General features: G+C 35.9%; 1 protein-coding gene across 10 annotated transcripts in view; it reads right to left on the bottom strand.

Annotated features, from left to right (window-relative positions):
- The window catches only part of CPLANE1 (ciliogenesis and planar polarity effector 1), a 63,171-nt gene that overhangs the window by 9,835 nt on the left and 36,253 nt on the right, over positions 1–17,083 (bottom strand). For 8 of the 10 annotated variants that reach the window (XM_042875226.1, XM_042875227.1, XM_042875225.1 and 5 more), the window contains 13 exons: positions 16,154–16,346; positions 15,327–15,614; positions 14,376–15,110; positions 13,427–13,593; positions 12,422–12,548; positions 11,624–11,678; positions 10,375–10,503; positions 9,843–9,935; positions 6,927–7,039; positions 6,506–6,704; positions 5,924–6,168; positions 4,225–4,318; positions 654–684 (listed from right to left, as the gene is read on the bottom strand). In XM_042875226.1, the coding sequence (XP_042731160.1) occupies positions 654–684; positions 4,225–4,318; positions 5,924–6,168; positions 6,506–6,704; positions 6,927–7,039; positions 9,843–9,935; positions 10,375–10,503; positions 11,624–11,678; positions 12,422–12,548; positions 13,427–13,593; positions 14,376–15,110; positions 15,327–15,614; positions 16,154–16,346 (2,469 nt within the window). The remainder of the gene's footprint in view (positions 1–653; positions 685–4,224; positions 4,319–5,923; positions 6,169–6,505; positions 6,705–6,926; positions 7,040–9,842; positions 9,936–10,374; positions 10,504–11,623; positions 11,679–12,421; positions 12,549–13,426; positions 13,594–14,375; positions 15,111–15,326; positions 15,615–16,153; positions 16,347–17,083) is intronic. The other 2 variants (XM_042875222.1, XM_042875231.1) reach the window with 2 other exon arrangements.

The following is a 17,083-nucleotide window of genomic DNA, read 5'->3' as shown; positions in this document are numbered from 1 at the left end:
AACTTCTGTCTTCCCTTATAATCAGTTGCTTTCAGTCTACACTAAGTCTTTTGTAGTTTACTATCACGTTGCAGTTAATTTGAAGAATCCTTTCAGGGAAATCACCATCTGCTATTGTTTATTGCTTCTTACACATCCTTCAGGTTATGTAATCATCCCCATATCTGCTCTACTCACAACAAACAGTTTGACTTTAAATATTTATACAGTAAACTAAAGCACTGATTTTACTGCTGCTTCAGGGAAAAGTTACTATGTGGCTAAACCCACTTTTGAAATCCAGTCTGTTAGTTCTTATTTTTCACATGGTAACTCTTCAAAAATTTTCTAGTGACAGTTCACTAGAACAGTTACATGCTCTCATTCAAGAACAGTATTTTGCACACAGAAGAAATAACAAATGTAATGTTATGTAACAGACATCAGCAGCAACCTCATTAAAAGCTCAGGTATAACTACAAGGCAACTGTGAATTCTTCTGCAAATTTTCCATAAAAATAAATGTAGCAGGCACTACTGAACTAAGAACAAATGCCAAAAACTAGTTAACAAAAAAGCTTTCATCCATTTTCATATTAAATGCCCAGTCTTTTACTTGACAGCTCCTTTACTGATAATCAACAATAATAAAAAAAAAAAGTTGAAATACATACCTCTCACTTAGTTTGCCATTTAAATGAAAGCCTGAAAATGAAACAGCCTTTGTTAATAAAAACCTTGCACTCATACACAGGCTAAATATATATATGTTATGCCTGCAAAATAAAATACGAAAAATATATCGAACAGAATACACAGAATACAGTAGTAAAAGTAAATGAATTCTGTACCTAAACCTGGGTGAGGGCATGTCATCTACTATCTAATACAGAGTTTTCACAGAACATTTCTTAACAGCACCTGACAGTTTTGCTAGGGAAAGGAGACAGATATTGTCAGATTGCCACAAGGAAACGAACTATTTCCAGCTAAGTGGGAAAGATCTGTTCCAATTATCTGTCCAGCTATTTAAGGAACATGAATGATTCCCACTTACTTTAAAAAGCCAAGTTTTGAACTGTTGCAGTTCAGGAAATGTGGTTAAAGAGCAACATGGATGTTTTGTAGGCAAGATGTGTACAGTTCTTCCTACGCTATTAAGTATTCACTCAGAAAATTACAGTTGCAACTCAGTATGACCAGGAGTTTTCTTAGCTTACAAGTTTTTACTTCAAGAGGAAAGAATAAACATAATACTCTTTATAAAATGTATGTGCATGCCCTTTGAGATTTGCTTCTAATATATGCAGATACAGGATACAGGATTTTAACACCTATCAAGAGAGATCTCTGCAAATGTGACAATCAAATGCATGTTCACCTGTATAAAATATATATAATTCTTATGAGCTTGAAAACACGCAACATAAGCAACACAGATATTAAAATATCCTACATTTTTAAACATTGAGAACATCTCTGCTGGTCTTCAAAATTGCAAAAATCAACATACTGTCAGTTTGCAAAATGAAATGGGACCTCATAAAATAACATTTTGGGATATAAACAGTAGTTACCATGTAGTGATTTAAAAAAAATATTTTGCTGATACTGCTGGACTAAATTGAAATCTCATATCTCAAAAACACAAAAATATGCCAGAGATATTTATAAAGATTGCTTCTGGAGAAAAAAAAAAAAAAAAAAAAAAAAAAAAGAGCATTGTACAGCACTGTATCATCTAATACTTAAGAAAACAATACTTAAGCAAAAAATTACACATCAGTGCAAGGGACAGATTCAGAAACAGGCCCAAAGTTATTTGTTTTCACTCAGTAACAGGGTGAATCTGAGGGCAAGAATAATACACTGCCAAATTGTCTTCAAAGCTCAGTGATATTGTACTGTCATGTAATATGTAACTCATTATCAGTGCACATTCATGAAGCCATTCTAAATAACGCAATCTAGAAAGACTGGAAAGTAAGCTGACTGGAAAATTAATCATCCATAAGAATAAATAGCCATAAACTACCATTTATGAGCTCATTGCTATTACATAACAGCCATGAGCAAACACTATATCAAGGAAGAAAAGGATTGCTTCATTTTAAATGGAGAAAAAGGGAATAGCAAACATTAAAAATTATATCCAGAGATGATTTTATGCCACTGAGAATTTATAAGCAGAGGTTGTAAATGCAGAAGAGTTCACTTACAAAAGTAGTATAACTGGGTAAGGGTACTCAGGTTTTAAGCTCCCCTTTTCATCATTCATAACATCTTCAAAAATTATCCCCCTCAAATAATATTCTGATGCAATGGAAAAAAAGTAATTACTACAGACTAATGAAAAAAAATACAACTATCTATCTTATATGTTGGTGGCATATTTAGTTTAAGTGTACAACCTACAACAACTCAGATTTATAATATCAACAGTTTAGTCCACTGTTGAGAGATCAGCTGTGCCTTCCTATGGAAGTGCTCTACCAGAACTGCAATGTATGTCACAGTCCTGTACATGCCAACAAGACTAAACTACGAAGTACTTTGTGTGAGGCTAATGGACATCTCAAATATTTTCTTATGTATGAATGCAGATGTAGACATGATTTGTTTCTACCACTTGGCTTTGTATTAAATTCATTAAGTACACGAGACTGGGCATGACTGTAATGACATCTCCAAATTGGCGAAAATTGGATTTGAAAGACGGACTACTTGGTGGATAAGAAATTGATTGGAAGGTTGCAGGCAGAGGCCTGTGGTCAATGGCTATGCATGCAGGTGGAGGCCGGTGGTAACTGGGGTCCCCCAGGAGTTCATGTTGAGACCACTATTCCTTAACATCTTTATCAATGTGTAGATGATAGGATTGAGTGCACCTTCAGCAAGTTTGCTGAAGATACCAAGTTAAGTGGTGCAGTAAAAGGGAGGGATGCCATCCAAAGGGACTCTGGTAAAATTGATAGGTGGGCCCTTGTGAACCTAATGGGGTTCAGCAAAGCAAAGTGCAAGGTTTTGCACTGGGATCAGCGTAATCCCAGTTATGTATATAAACTGGGAGAAGAATGCCTTGAGAGCAGCCCAGCAGGGAGGTCATGGTTCATGAAAAACTTAACATATGGCAGAAGTGTGCGCTTTCAGCTGGGAAGGCCAAGAGCATCCAGGACTACATCAGAAGAGGGGTAGCCGGGGGGGTGAGGGAAGCTTGTGAGGTCCCATCTGCAGTGCATCCAGGTCTGCGGCCCCCAGCACAGGGAAGATGTAGCTCTTGAAGTAGGTCCAGAGGAGGGCCATGAAGATGATCAGAGGACTGAAGCACCTCTTCTATGAAGACAGACTGAAGGAGCTGGACATGTTCAGTCTGGAGAAGCAAAGGCTGTGTGGAGAACTCATTGCAGCCTTCCAATATTTAAAGGAGATTTTGTAAGAGGAGGAAAATCAATATTTTACAAAGATAGATAGTGACAGGAAAAGGAAGAATGGTTTTAAACTAAAGGAGGGAAGATTCTGAATAGATGTGAGGGCGAAGTTTTTCACTGAGAGAGTGGTGAGGTGCTGGAACAGGTTGTCCAGAGAGCTCGTGGATATCCCATCCCTGGAAGTATGCAAGGCCAGGTTGGATAGGACCTTGGGAACCTGATCTAGTACTTGATCTAGCAGTTGGCAACTATGCCGGGGGGCTCTTGAGGTCTCTTTCAACCCAAGCCATTCTATGACTCCATGATTCTATGGTTATATATAAAATAAATTATTCAGTGTATCTGCTTTAGCAGACAGCTAAGCTGATGTAAGCTTTTAAAAAAATCAGAAGATACTACAACTACATAGCCTCTAGAGACATGAGAAAAAATTATCTGTAGTATATACACAGGGGAAACTGAACTAAATCCATACTCACTTTTTATTAGCAAACAAAGTCATGATGAGCAACAATTTCAATTTTTAATAAAATATAAACATACACTATCATCTTTAAAGACCCATACTCAGGCCTCGCATTGCAGTTTTGGAAAAGATGAAAATATACAGATGCTTTCAAATAATTCTTTTGTTGAGGCAATAAACATAGTGTTATTCACTAGATTCTCTAGTTTAGATTGTTTTTCTTCCTCTTGTATTTTTAATCTCTTTAATATTTCAGTAACATTTCCTGGGACAGCAATTTCATTGGTAAGAAAAAGTCAAGGTTAATATGCAACTCAAAGTTTACTGTCTGTCTGTCAACTGAACACATACCATCATCAGTGATTCTAGAATCTTCAGAGAATGAAGGATGACCATGAGGGTCTGAATTGGCAGCCATTTCCAAATCTTCTATTATTTTCACAAGCTATAAATGTAACCCCAAAACTAAGTAAGAATATAATCTCCAAAGGATTTTTGTGACTTACATAGCAGATATTCACAAAGTTTTCTTTAAATATTTTTTCTTTCTCTGAATCTTAGAAACATTATAATGGAGCACCCTTATTCAAAACAAAATAATTCAGAATCATAGTATCTCAAGTGGAATTATCTATTTTAAAGAACTTTATCTTTTGAAGCACTACTTTGATAATATGTATGAACTACATTATTCTTGTGAGAAGACTTAACATGTTAAACACATTGTCTCTTATTTTATAAATATCTGAATTTTCCTATTGTATCTTATTTAAAAAAACCTAAAAATAAAAATATTTCCACACTCTTCCTAAGTCAGAAGCATCCAGAATTTGAAAACTATGAAGTGAAACTGATTAATCTTGTTGAGACATTTAAAGTGCATTTTTTACAAAGAACAGGCCTCAACATTCACGTGTAATACATAAGAAATTGTTATAAAATAAATGATCAAATCTTATGTACTGAAGAAAGGGCAAAAAGAAAATCAGTTTATTTTCAGGAATCACGATTTGGCTAAGTACTAAAAATAAGTTTAAAAATAAAAACACAGTGAAATGCTCTAACACAAAAGATGTGCAAAGATTTCTTTCAATGCAAGCTTTGAAAAATCAGCTTAGATGATCACCTAAAGGAAGGATATAAGTGATTAATTAATCCTCTTTACTGTGATTATGTGTGCAGTTGACACACTGAGGTCCTTTATATTTCTGTAATATTTGGAACAGCAGGCAATGGACATTATTAGTTTGAATGATTACGGAAAAAGCAGATGCTGTGGAGTTACAGAGCAAACAGGAAACTGACTCAGTTACAATAATGTACAAATGAAAAACTTTGGAATCAGACTGGTAAAATACTGGCTTGTGCTAAGAATAGTCACCCCCTACTTTGCTCTAACATTATTAGGAAGTCAAACTAATATGAAGAAGTAAATGCCAATATTCTCCTAGATGTAGTATTGAGAGGTCTGTTATTATATAAGATCTTACTACATAAGATCATCTGAATGCACCATGTCCAAAATGTATTTATTTTACTTATACATTTGCTTTCATAAAGATGTTAAAAGTACAAGTATTTTATGAAATCAGTGCAAACTGTTTCCAGAATTAGTCACTTAATATTCTGGAGAGGCCAAGCTTTTGCTCCTGCTGAGCCCTTAACTTTTTGCTGTTCCACAGTTACAAGAAAATTAAATATACTCCTCTGGTTTACTAACAGCATCACCATTTCAGCCAGTATTTGGCCAATTGTAGGCAACCATATCAGACAAAAGATACTGCACCAAATGTGAAAGAACTGCATTTTATTCCCTCTCAATATATACCTACCTGTTGGGAAGTCTTTGGACTCTCAGGACGCGCTGGAGACTAACAGTTTTCAACCACATTGGTGTGTTGTTGTGTCTCCAGCGCGTCCTGAGAGTCCAGAGACTTCCCCTCACCTACCAGGTTTGAAAATGTATTATTCCAAGATACAACTTTTTCTCCTTAGTTGAAGGAAGCAAAAAGTAAGTCATTTCAGAAACAAGTTAGCAGTTTAAACTCACCTGTCTGGTATTTCTGAAATCCTCCTCCATATTTTTTGTTACATTTTGCAGTATACGTAATTGCATATCTATTTCCTGATGCTTTGTGGATAAGCATTCCTTGTCAATTACTTCCGACAGCAGCCACGTAGAAGGGACAGCTCTTGCATCCTCATGTTCTATGTTCCAAGTTATACTTTCTCTAGCAAAATCTGCCTCTTTATGTTCCTTTTGCTTTTGGCTTGATACATTTTTGAGATGATTGTCTTGAAATAAAAAAGTAGATCAACACCCCTGAATGAACTGTAATGTAAGCATTTAAGTACTGCAAGTAATTAGACATAATATAAGATTATGTCTAATTATTCTATTATGTCTAAGTATAAGATAATTAGTACTGCAAATAAGTACTGAAAATAATATTATGCATATTTTAGCAGGCACGTATCAATACAAACATGTCAAATGTATAAATGTTTTGATGTATACAGCAAAACAAGCAGGAATTGAGTGGGAGAAAGGCTAAGGATATTCTGTGAGGGGGTAAGAATATTTTAATTAAAATGGACAGGATTTTTCCTGGTTTAAAATCAAAATGCTTACCGTTCTTCTGAAGCAGCTCAGATGGAATTGCATTAGTAACAGAAGCTGCCATGCGATGAAGTTCTCCAGTAGATGGACTTTCAAACTTCTCATTTTGCTCTGTAGTAACTATTTCATCCGCTGACTCCGGTGCCATCGGTAAATCATTAAGAATGTCACTGTCTTCAATGTCAACCACACTAACATATTTATGTTCACTCTAAACAAAAACAAGATGATGAAGAATTATTCAGCATGTGTTTTGAGCAGTACATTTTAAACATTTCCATGTTTACTCTTTCTAAGAGTTGAAAGAGATTTCTTGCTTCAGAGACAATGCGGTCTTCCATATTCTACAACTTACTCATCCAAAAAAGAATAATACAGATTCAAGGGATAAGACAAATGGTATTCTTGTAATTAAACCATATGCACCACTAACCAAATCAGGTACATCAGACAAAGATGATGGTAGAAGTCTCTCCTTCACTTCACTGGAGAATCTCAGGTTTAAATACACGTCGGGTGATGATAATTTAGGAATGCTACATGATTCTATGGGAAAAAAAAAAAGAAGATATATTAATATAATTTAAATGGCCTGGGTTGGAAGGGACCTCAAGGATTAATATAATATTAATATAAAAAGATGCTGTCCTTCAACATAAAGACGTTGAGGAAAGGTGGCTACTCTTCAAGGATGTCTTCCTGAGAACAAAAGTGCTATCTGTCCCTATGAATAAGAAAGCGGCAGAGGAAGCAGGAAACCAGCATGGCTGGGCAAAGAAAGGTGCACACAAGCTCTGGAAACAAGGGTGTATCATCTGGGAAAAATACAGGAATGACGTCAGGACTTGCAGACGTAGGTTCATGAAAGCCAAAGCACAGGCAGAACGGAACTTGGTGAGGGATATGAAAAACAATAGGAAGACATTCTACAGGAACATTGTCCAGAAGAGACAGGCCAAAGCGAGTGTACCTCCTCTGGTAAATGTAAAAGGCGTGCTGGCTGCAATGGAAGAAGAGAAGGCTGAGGTACTGAATGAGTTCTTTGCCTCGCTCTTCACTGGTGGCCAGGATTCTAATGCTTCTCACATCCCTGAGCCCTGCATCCCTAAACCTCTAGGTGGGGACCAGGGCAGTAAATCCCCCTTCTGCTGTAAGGGCAGAGCAAGCCCGAGACCGTCTCATGAGACTGAATGTGTACAAGACTACGGGGCCGGATGGCGTGCATCCCAGGACTCTGAAGGAGCTGGCTGAGCTGGTTGCCGAGCTGCTGTTCATCATATTTGAAAAGTTGAGGCTGTCAGGTGAGGTCCCGGATGACTGGAGGAAGGGTCACGTCACTCGCATTTACAAGGAAGGGAGCAGGGAGGACCAGGGAACTACAGGCTGGTGAGTCTCACCTCTGCACCTGGGAAGATCATGGAGCAGATCCTCCTGGACGACACGCTTGATCACATGAGGAATGAGCGTGTGATCTGAGACAGGCAGCATGGAGTCACCAGGGGAAGGTCATGCCTAACCAGTCTGGTGGCCTTCTATGATGGAGTGATGGCATTGGTGGACAAGGGGAAGGCAACTGATGTCATTTACTTGGACTTGAGCAAGGCCTTTGACATGGTCCCCCACCACATCCTTATCTCCAAATATTTGATTTGATGGGTGGACCACTCAGTGGATTAGAAATTGGTTGACAGACTGCAGACAAAGGGTGTTGATTAATGATTCTATGTCCAGGCCAGTAACGAGCATCATCCCCCAGGGGTCTCTCTTGGGACCTGTGCATTTGAACATCTTCATCAATGACATTGATGACGGAATTGAGTGCACTCTCATCAAGTTTGCTGATGACACCAAGCTGAGTGGTGCAGTCGACACGGTGGAAGGAAGGGATGCCATTCAGAGGGACCTCAACAGGCTTGAAAGGTGGGCCTGGGTGAACCTGATGAAGTTCTAAACAGCAGAGTGCAAGGTTTTGCACATGGGCCGGAGGAATGGCAGGCATCCATACAGACTGGAAGGAGCAGTCCTTGAGAGCAGCCCTGCAGAGAAGGACCTGGGGGTCCTGATGGATGAAAAGCTTAACATGAGCCAGCAGTGTGCTGTTGCAGCTCAGAAAGCAAAACCACAAAGATGATCAGGGGGCTGGAGCTCCTACCCTATGAAAACAGGCTGAGGGAGCTGCGCTTGTTCAGCCTGGAGAAAAGAAGGCTGCAGGGTGACCTCACTGCAACCTTTCAGTACCTAAAGGGAGCCTGCAAACAGGAGGGGAATCAACTCTTTGAAAGGGTAGATAACAGCAGGACAAGGGGAAATGGTTTAAGTTGAGGGAGAGAAGGTTTAGGTTGAATGTCAGAGGGAAGTTCTTTACAGAGAGAGTGGTGAGGTGCTGGAGCAGGCTGCCCTGAAAGGCCATCCTGGAGGTGTTCAAGGCCAGGTTGTATGGGGCCCTGGGCAGCCTGGTCTAGGATTAAATGTGGAGGTTGGTGGCCCTGTGGCAGGGGGGTTGGAGATTTGTGATCCTTGAGGTCCCTTCCAACTTTGGCCACTGTGTAACAAATTTGCTTCAAAGTTTCGTTCAAACAATATCAATCACTATTTAATTATTTTTCATTTATTTAAGTTATTTAAGAAAAATATTCAAAACATTAAAATTAGAGCAGCACGCTGCAGTATAAATTGCTATTCATTTTCAATTCCATCTTAAGTAGTTAAAAAAAAATCTCTATATCTTGACTGGATCAAGTTGAATGACAGTACTTGCCTAGAAAAATGAAATAAATAAACAATATTTGCAATGTACACTACATAGTAAAATAATTTTCCAAATGGAGTAACGTTGTTGAATTTTCTAAAAATGAAAAATTAATATGTTTGTGTGCTATAAGAGGGAATATTCTTAAGTAATAAATCTTACGTAGTACTATTTATAAGGGAGCTGTAAGTTTTGTGGGGAACGAAACATAAAGCAAAATACATGTTTAGCCTCAAATCAAAATCACTTCCAATTTTGTTTTCTGCAAATAGCACCAATATTTTACATACCAGAAAAAAAATTGTAAAAATTGAGCAGCAGTAAAATCACTATAAAGCCCATAAATGTCTCTCTTAACACAGAAACAAAAGCATGGGTACAATGTACCAGGTAAAACAGAACCAAATGTTTCTAAATAAATAAATAATAAATAAACTGTATTTATTATTACTCAACATTTGGTTGAAAGAAATAGAATAAATCAGAAGGTTATCAATACCCTACATATAAAGTTACATCATACAAAAATACACTTTAAGTGGTAGTATTTTCATAGCTTTCCAAAACAATAAATGAATTAAAGAAAGCCTGAAACCATACCTGACGCAGGAAGAGACGTATCTGACTCATTTTTTTCAAGGTGAGAAATCTCAATTTCGGTAATGATTCCAATATCCTTGTATGATTTGAGCACTTGATAGGAAAAAGAAAACAAAATGCATTAATCTAAGGAAGGACACGTATGGCATGACCTGAAAGTACAATTCTGATTTACCAGCCTATGATCAAAGGAAAGCTGTAGAGAAGAGGTAGGAAAGAAATTTCAATCAAACATGAAACACTGTCTAAACTGTGTTTTCATAAAGACAATGTAAGCTAAAAGAAGCCGTCAGAAACAAATCACAACACAACTGACATACAGAAAGCATACAGAGTCACTTACACAATCACATCAGTAGTACCTTTAGTTATAATTATTTTAGCTAGTAGTTTGTAATTTACATTCCAATATCTTCTCTCTTTTTTTTTTTTTGTAACAAAAATTTAAACATGCAAAAAATTACGAAATATTACAATTAACTTGAAACAATACCTATGAACAGTTGCTGTAACTTGCACAGGTAACACTTACCTGGGTGAGTGTTGGTACTTGCATCCTGAGTTTCTGCTATTTTTTTCCTTGTAGAAGCCATGTAATGTAAATGTAGATCTGGAGTCGGAACTGCCTCTTCTGCTTTGTCTGAAATGTGCAAATAGCTGTCTATAAGTAGTGCATGAATTAGAAAAAGTAATCATTTTAGTTTAAAACTTAGTGCTGTGGAAGAAGTTTCTCTGCATTCTGACACATTATTTTAAGTATATTTTATAAATGATATCAAGAAAATTCGCAATATCTGTCGTCTGTAAACACATGCAACTGAATCTTACAATGTTATACTGAATTGAAATCAAGACTAGATTTGGATGTGTACTCTTCAAACCAAGTATACTAATACATGGAGCAATGAATTGCTTTCATAATCTAAAAGCAGAGGGAAATAATTGTGTATACATAATTATGCATTTATTTCCTTATTGATATTTTTACAGATCTGTGCAAGACAGAATTTGTCTAAGACAAATTTCAGAGAATGGATTGCATTATTTTTGTCTGGTAGGACTAAATTCTATGCTGAATTAATACAGTAGAAAGAAGCAGATCTTCCTATAACCACTGACTTCTTTTTCTGAGCTAGAAGTACTGTAAACATTCAGCTTCTTTTAAGTATAAGAGTCTTAAATTTCATACTATTAGAAGATGCTGTCAAATAAAACTGGAAATATATTTGAAAACAAATACATCTGATTTAGAATTTGAAGCGTATGTTTAAAGCCTCCTTCCGGTTAATCACATGAATAAGAAATCACTATGAGCCATTGTTACTGAAATTCATACCATATACTCTTTACTCTTTCCTGAACTTCACTGCTTATAAGCGTAAACAAAACATCATTGCCCATTTTCAAGGAAGCTAACAAAACTTTCAGGAGAATTATTCTGAATTAACTAGTAACTGGGGAATGTAGTGATACAATTAGCGATGTTTTTAAGCTAAAAGAGCGTAAATATAGAATCTCTCCACACTAATCCCATAAAACTGAATATTCCAAAAGAGAACTGAACATTTTTTCATCATCTCGAAAGGTTTTTCTCAATTTCTGGGAAATGATCCTGTTATATACAGTGCAGATCATATTTCTAAAGAGTACACAGTTTGACTTATCTTTTTTTGATATCTTTTGATATTGTCTTAATAATATGGAATTTTGCTTTGAAGTCTAACAAACTTCTATTCCCTGATTTATTTAAGCACTTAAAGTACTAAATGTCATGTACTTGCCCATGGAAATGAAAGAATCATCTTGCAGGTGAGAGGTATATTTTGTCTCTGGATCCTAATTAGAAAAAAAAAAAAAAAAATCATAAAAAATAAGTTGCAGCCACAATGAAAGGTTCTGTTGATGCTGTTAATTTTCTTTCTATCAGATACACTATCCCTGCTGTATCATAGTATTTTCTAGCCCTGCTGAGATTCTCCAGTAACTGTGATAGACAACGAAGTCTCAAAGAAGGCATGTTATGGACCATAAATAGAGCTTGAAAACATTCTGGTTTTCAATCTAATACTGGTAAGGATAACCCCAGAAGATGTTAAAAGACACTAAAATGACTTATGTAAACAACAGAAATCAAAACCTAGCTGAGGAAGGGTTTGTCTTCTCAATGACTTGGATAAAACAGAGGAGAGAGTTCTTTCTCCCTATTCTGACTTATACTGTCATCAATTAGCTTCATGTGAAAAAAATAATGCTTGGGATAGCTGCCCTCGTATTACTGACAGACAGAACATTTTTTAAGTGATTGGTGCTTGTATCTGGATTTACTTTAAATGTCAAAATATGCTATTCTAATTAGGAAAGTTCACATCCCAACAGAAACAAATGCATCCCTGTAACTCTTTTTCCATTCTAAATCTCTTCTTGCAGTAAATACAAAGATGTGAATGAAGAATATGTACTGTTTCTAGAGGACAGCATGGAAAAAATTTACATGATTGTTTCAGTTGTTTTTTTTTTTTTTTTCTTTTAATACCTGAATACTTGAAAAAGGCAAAGAAAAAAACATTTTTTGACACTACCGTTTTTGATTCAACAGAGATCACTGCATCACTAATATTGATGATGGAATCATCTGGGCAGAAAGACACGCTTCGTTTCTCCTTTTCCACTTCCTCTCTCATTTGTTTCTTATTACGCCTCTTCTGTCTGCCAACATAATAATTATAAATAGAAGTAAGAACTGCTCCACAATTGTAAGAATACCTACTGTTTCCTAAGTAGAAAATACACACTGAAATAAAGGTGGAAAAAATAAACAAAACTGCTGCATAAGGATTGGTTCAAAGGATGATTCTGTGTATGAGAAATGCATCAAAAATAATTACAAGAGCTCATAAAAACATTCACCAATCAAAGCAAAATGTGTTAACAGTCAAGTAAAACAGTCATATCAAATGTTACGATCTGGATAATCTGGATAATGTAACTATATTTTGTGTGGTAAAAAAAAATAAAATCATTACAACACAAAACGCCTGTAAGGAAACTCTAAGAAATCCTCCAGGCAAGATATGGACTTCTGTTATCAATAAAATTTTCTTATTTACTATTGTACTAAAAAAGTTGCAATTCTCTTAAGAATCTGATGAATACATTATCAGACAACAATTATAGGCTTAAGAATTTCAACTGATAATATCATAACAGGTTTTCTAAACTACAGCTGCAGTTATTTATGTACTGTTTGTTCCCAACCTTACAGTGAACATTCAGAGTCTGTCCATCTGTCTGAGTTAAAAGCATCACAATCAGAAGCAATCATTCCATTCTAGATGCAATGATGTCATTATCCCTTCCCAGTAAGGTACAGGTAAAAAATGTCAAAATTCATGCGTAACACAGCTAGCAAAAAACAAAAAATTCTTCTGTTGGAATTTTGATGGATGCCTTCTGGACTCATTATCAGAGCCTGTATTTTAAAATATATTAAAACACTGCAATCCTTTCTTTCCTAAAGATTACTACTAATAATGATGACCCACAGCACAGTCTCTTCAAAATGAAGACCCACAAGTTTGGCTTGCCTTTTTGTACTGCTCTGCACATCTCTTGGCTCAAATGGTTTAAAATCAGTTTTTAGTAATTGGATAGGCTTAGTTTGGTCCTGTTCAAAGGAAGTACTTGTCACAGTATGCTGGTGGTAGTACTGCTCAAATGCAATGAGATCTTGAGGTGGAATAAGTTTTGGCACCTGGAAGTTCAGAGAGAAGAAAAAAATGAAACAGTGATAAAACGGGGAGACCCCAGTCATACTGGATGAATATAGCAGGTCCTGTTTGTATCTCCGTTATATAAACACAGTTAATTTGTGGAGAGAATGAAACTGTAGCAGCAGAATCAGAAGCAACATGTTAATGTGCAAACTGTTCCCATTAAACAAAGTAGAAGATAGGAATTTCCCTGTCAGAACTTATTTCCCTAATATGTTCTTACGTATCTGGCTGAAGATGAAAATAGGAAATGCAGGCAAATTTCAGAATGTTTCTAGGAAAAATGTTTGCATTCAGCTGAAATGGGTGAGCACATGAGATTCTGTCAGAACAACATGTTTCAAAATACCAGGCTCCCAACATCCACAAGACAAAGTTTTCTTTCCAAGCCTAAAAGGAAAATGCCTACAGGGCATTACATTTCTGCCCTGTATGGAATAGAATTTCTTACTGCTTCCTTTCTTGTTCTGTAAATAATTATATTTAACTTTCTGTAAAACCAGCAGTGATTACTTTTTGTGACAGAAATATTATTTATCATTTTGAGCCAGTAGATTCTTTAAACCATTCCAAAACAGTACCAAGCCTGCTTTGGATTAACATTCCAGTATAAAGGTACCTTAGTTCCAAACTCTCTTCTGTCAGCTGGATTGAAGACTTCCAAATCTCATAAAGTGGAAACACTAACTAATCTTTGATGAATTAGAAATCACTATACTAAAAACTCTTGCAACTTAGAAAAATGTATTACTAAATCCAGTACCTTCTTTTGTTGAGGTAATTTGGCATGGAGCAGTGATATTCCTGTGTGCTGCAGCGTTTCTCTTTCATCAGTCTCTTTTGTTATAGGTTTAACAGGTATTAAAGCAGTGATGATTGGCTGTCTTGTAACTGGTGGAAGTCTAACTACTGGATCAAGATTCAAGTGCAGTAGGGGAATACCAGCCAGGTTGTTGGTGATCACTGTATTGTCCATTTTCACATTACTGGAGAACTGCTGCTCAAGTGAAACTTCTCGTTCTTCATACTGACTTGAACACAGGTGTTTGGAGGGTGGCTTATACACAGTTTCTGCCCATCTTTTCTCTTCCTCTTGGATTGGTTTCGAGATCTCAGGTTTGTATCTACTCATGTTCCAGTGTGCTGTAGACTTCCCCCTTCTTTCTTTGTATGATGACTGATGGTGCCATAAAGAATCTGATGAATTCCAAGCTACTCGTGGGGGTGGTCTTGCAAAAGCTGATGACATTTCTATTGGATCTAAAAACGCTGGTTTGGAATGATAACCTGATTGAAGCTTAAGCAAAGGAAATCCATCTGAGCAATCTGTGTTTTTTTCAATAGGGATAAACTTAGGTGCTTTCTGAACATCTGAGGAAGGAGCTAGGAGATGAAGTGGTTTAATGGATGCTGAAGAATGCAAATCTTGTGTTGGTGGCATAAATCCTGTCTCTTTGCTATGGTTTTCTAGTAGGCTTAAAGAAACGTTCTGACGATTCTAGATCAGAAAATAAAAAAAAAAGCATTTGAAAGCACAGTGAAACAGCTGATAAACTATATATGTACAAAAATATGTTTGGTTTTTGTTTATGCTTGTTTTTGTCTACAGCAATCACTACAAAAAGATTTAGCAATTCAACACAACAGATAACAAATATACAGAATATATACAGAGACATTTACATCTTCAAAAGTGACATACTGATACACCTACTTTTATATGGACACAGTTGCTTTCATCTTTTGAACTATTTGTTGGTTGAAAATGTGAGCTTTTTTGATCGTATTTTTCTCTATCATCTTCACTGGACAGTTCTGTTTTTAGAGAAGCACCGGCAGAACATGAAGGTCTTGCAGAGCCATTGACTTCTGTTGGGGGCACAGGCTGGATTCCTTCCAGATGAGCAGATTGATACCGTTCTAAAGTTTGTTGCACATTTGGCAGGTTGGCAAATGATGACTGCACTATTTGCATTAAACTCATGAAGTTGATTTGCTGTAGCTGCACACACAAACACATGAAGGTAACACCATAAAAACACTTTTAACAGGGATCCTCACAAAAACATAATCTCTAAGCCATGTTCTAACAGTTCACTATCTTATCAACATAAAATACACAGTACCAATAAACAACTTCCATAAGTTTCAATAAAGATTCATTTGTACGACTGCTTATTGAACTGAACTTGAGATATATTAAAAATCTGTCATAGACAGGCTCTGCTAAAGCAAGACAAATTCCTTCACTTTTTCTGTGAAGTTTAGGTATATGTAAGCTTGTACATAATTGTTTCAATGTGCTAACAAAAATTAATTGCTATCACAGCTATGAAGTTATTACAGCTTCAGAATCTTTCCTAATCTAAGCAATTAGAGCACACTGAACTGTTTGAATTAGAACACATTCAGCCTTTCATTATTATGCTAATAATTTTTAAAAACAAGCAAACAAATACTTTAAAACAGTAATTATCCCAATTGTACGTTAAATACCATTTTATACTGGGAACACAATTTTCAACAATGAAGCATTCTTACCTGAACTAACTTAAACATTTCATCTTGGAGCATCTGTCTGACAGACTCTGATGTATTCAGTTTCTCTTCTGTTGGGACTTCTTTCTTGATGTCTTCCTTTTTTGCACAAATTGAAGTACTGGAGATAACACTTGATATACTTGACACAGCAGCAAGGGAAGGCTGACCGTGACTTACAGAAATCTCTATGTTACTTAACAATAGAATGAAAAGAATAAAATTGCTAAAAACACTCATAGTACAGAAAACATATAGTAGGTTATCTTAAGTCAATCCACAAAATGTTAAGGATATCTTGATTTATCTAAAATATAATGAATTTGTTGGAAAAATTTAACAATTAACACTGCACTATCTTCACATAGGCCTTTTTTTCCTAGCACTTAATGACATAGTGAATGAAAAATAACAGTAAAGACATAAGATCTACAGTTTTCAGTCACAGGGAGACTGAAACATTGGCTTTTCTAGAGATACAAAAGAAAACAATGCTGCAACAGAAAAAGGTCCTGTTAGTCATAAAACCAAAAAGATAGAGAAAATGGAGATGGACACTATAATATAGTGAAATATATTATATTTATTAAATTATAGCTGAAATATAAGAGATGGCAGATTTACTTTCACTTAAATTACTAAACTTGACTTTACCTATTTGGATAATTAAAAAGCAACAATAAAACTGCAGATTACAAAATATTAAAATACAATGCACCAGATGATATTAAATAGCATATTTTTCAAGTTGTTCACAAAGATATATATTATATTATGATAAGACTATATCTTATCATAGGTACTTTAAGAAGTTTTATTCATGTGTTATCCTGGAAAAACTGCAAGAGTATGTGATTCACAAGGATTATGGCATGAAAATGTTTCAGAAAACTTACTCTGTATTACAGTTTTCACGTACAAATATTTTGCAAT

The sequence above is a fragment of the Lagopus leucura genome, unplaced genomic scaffold (genome assembly GCF_019238085.1).
Source record: "Lagopus leucura isolate 7727_CA_CO unplaced genomic scaffold, USGS_WTPT01 Super-Scaffold_100014, whole genome shotgun sequence".
In the NCBI taxonomy this organism is placed as follows: domain Eukaryota; kingdom Metazoa; phylum Chordata; class Aves; order Galliformes; family Phasianidae; genus Lagopus; species Lagopus leucura.
The sequence above is the reverse complement of the archived record's forward strand: the minus strand, read 5'-3'. Positions and strand labels throughout refer to the sequence as shown.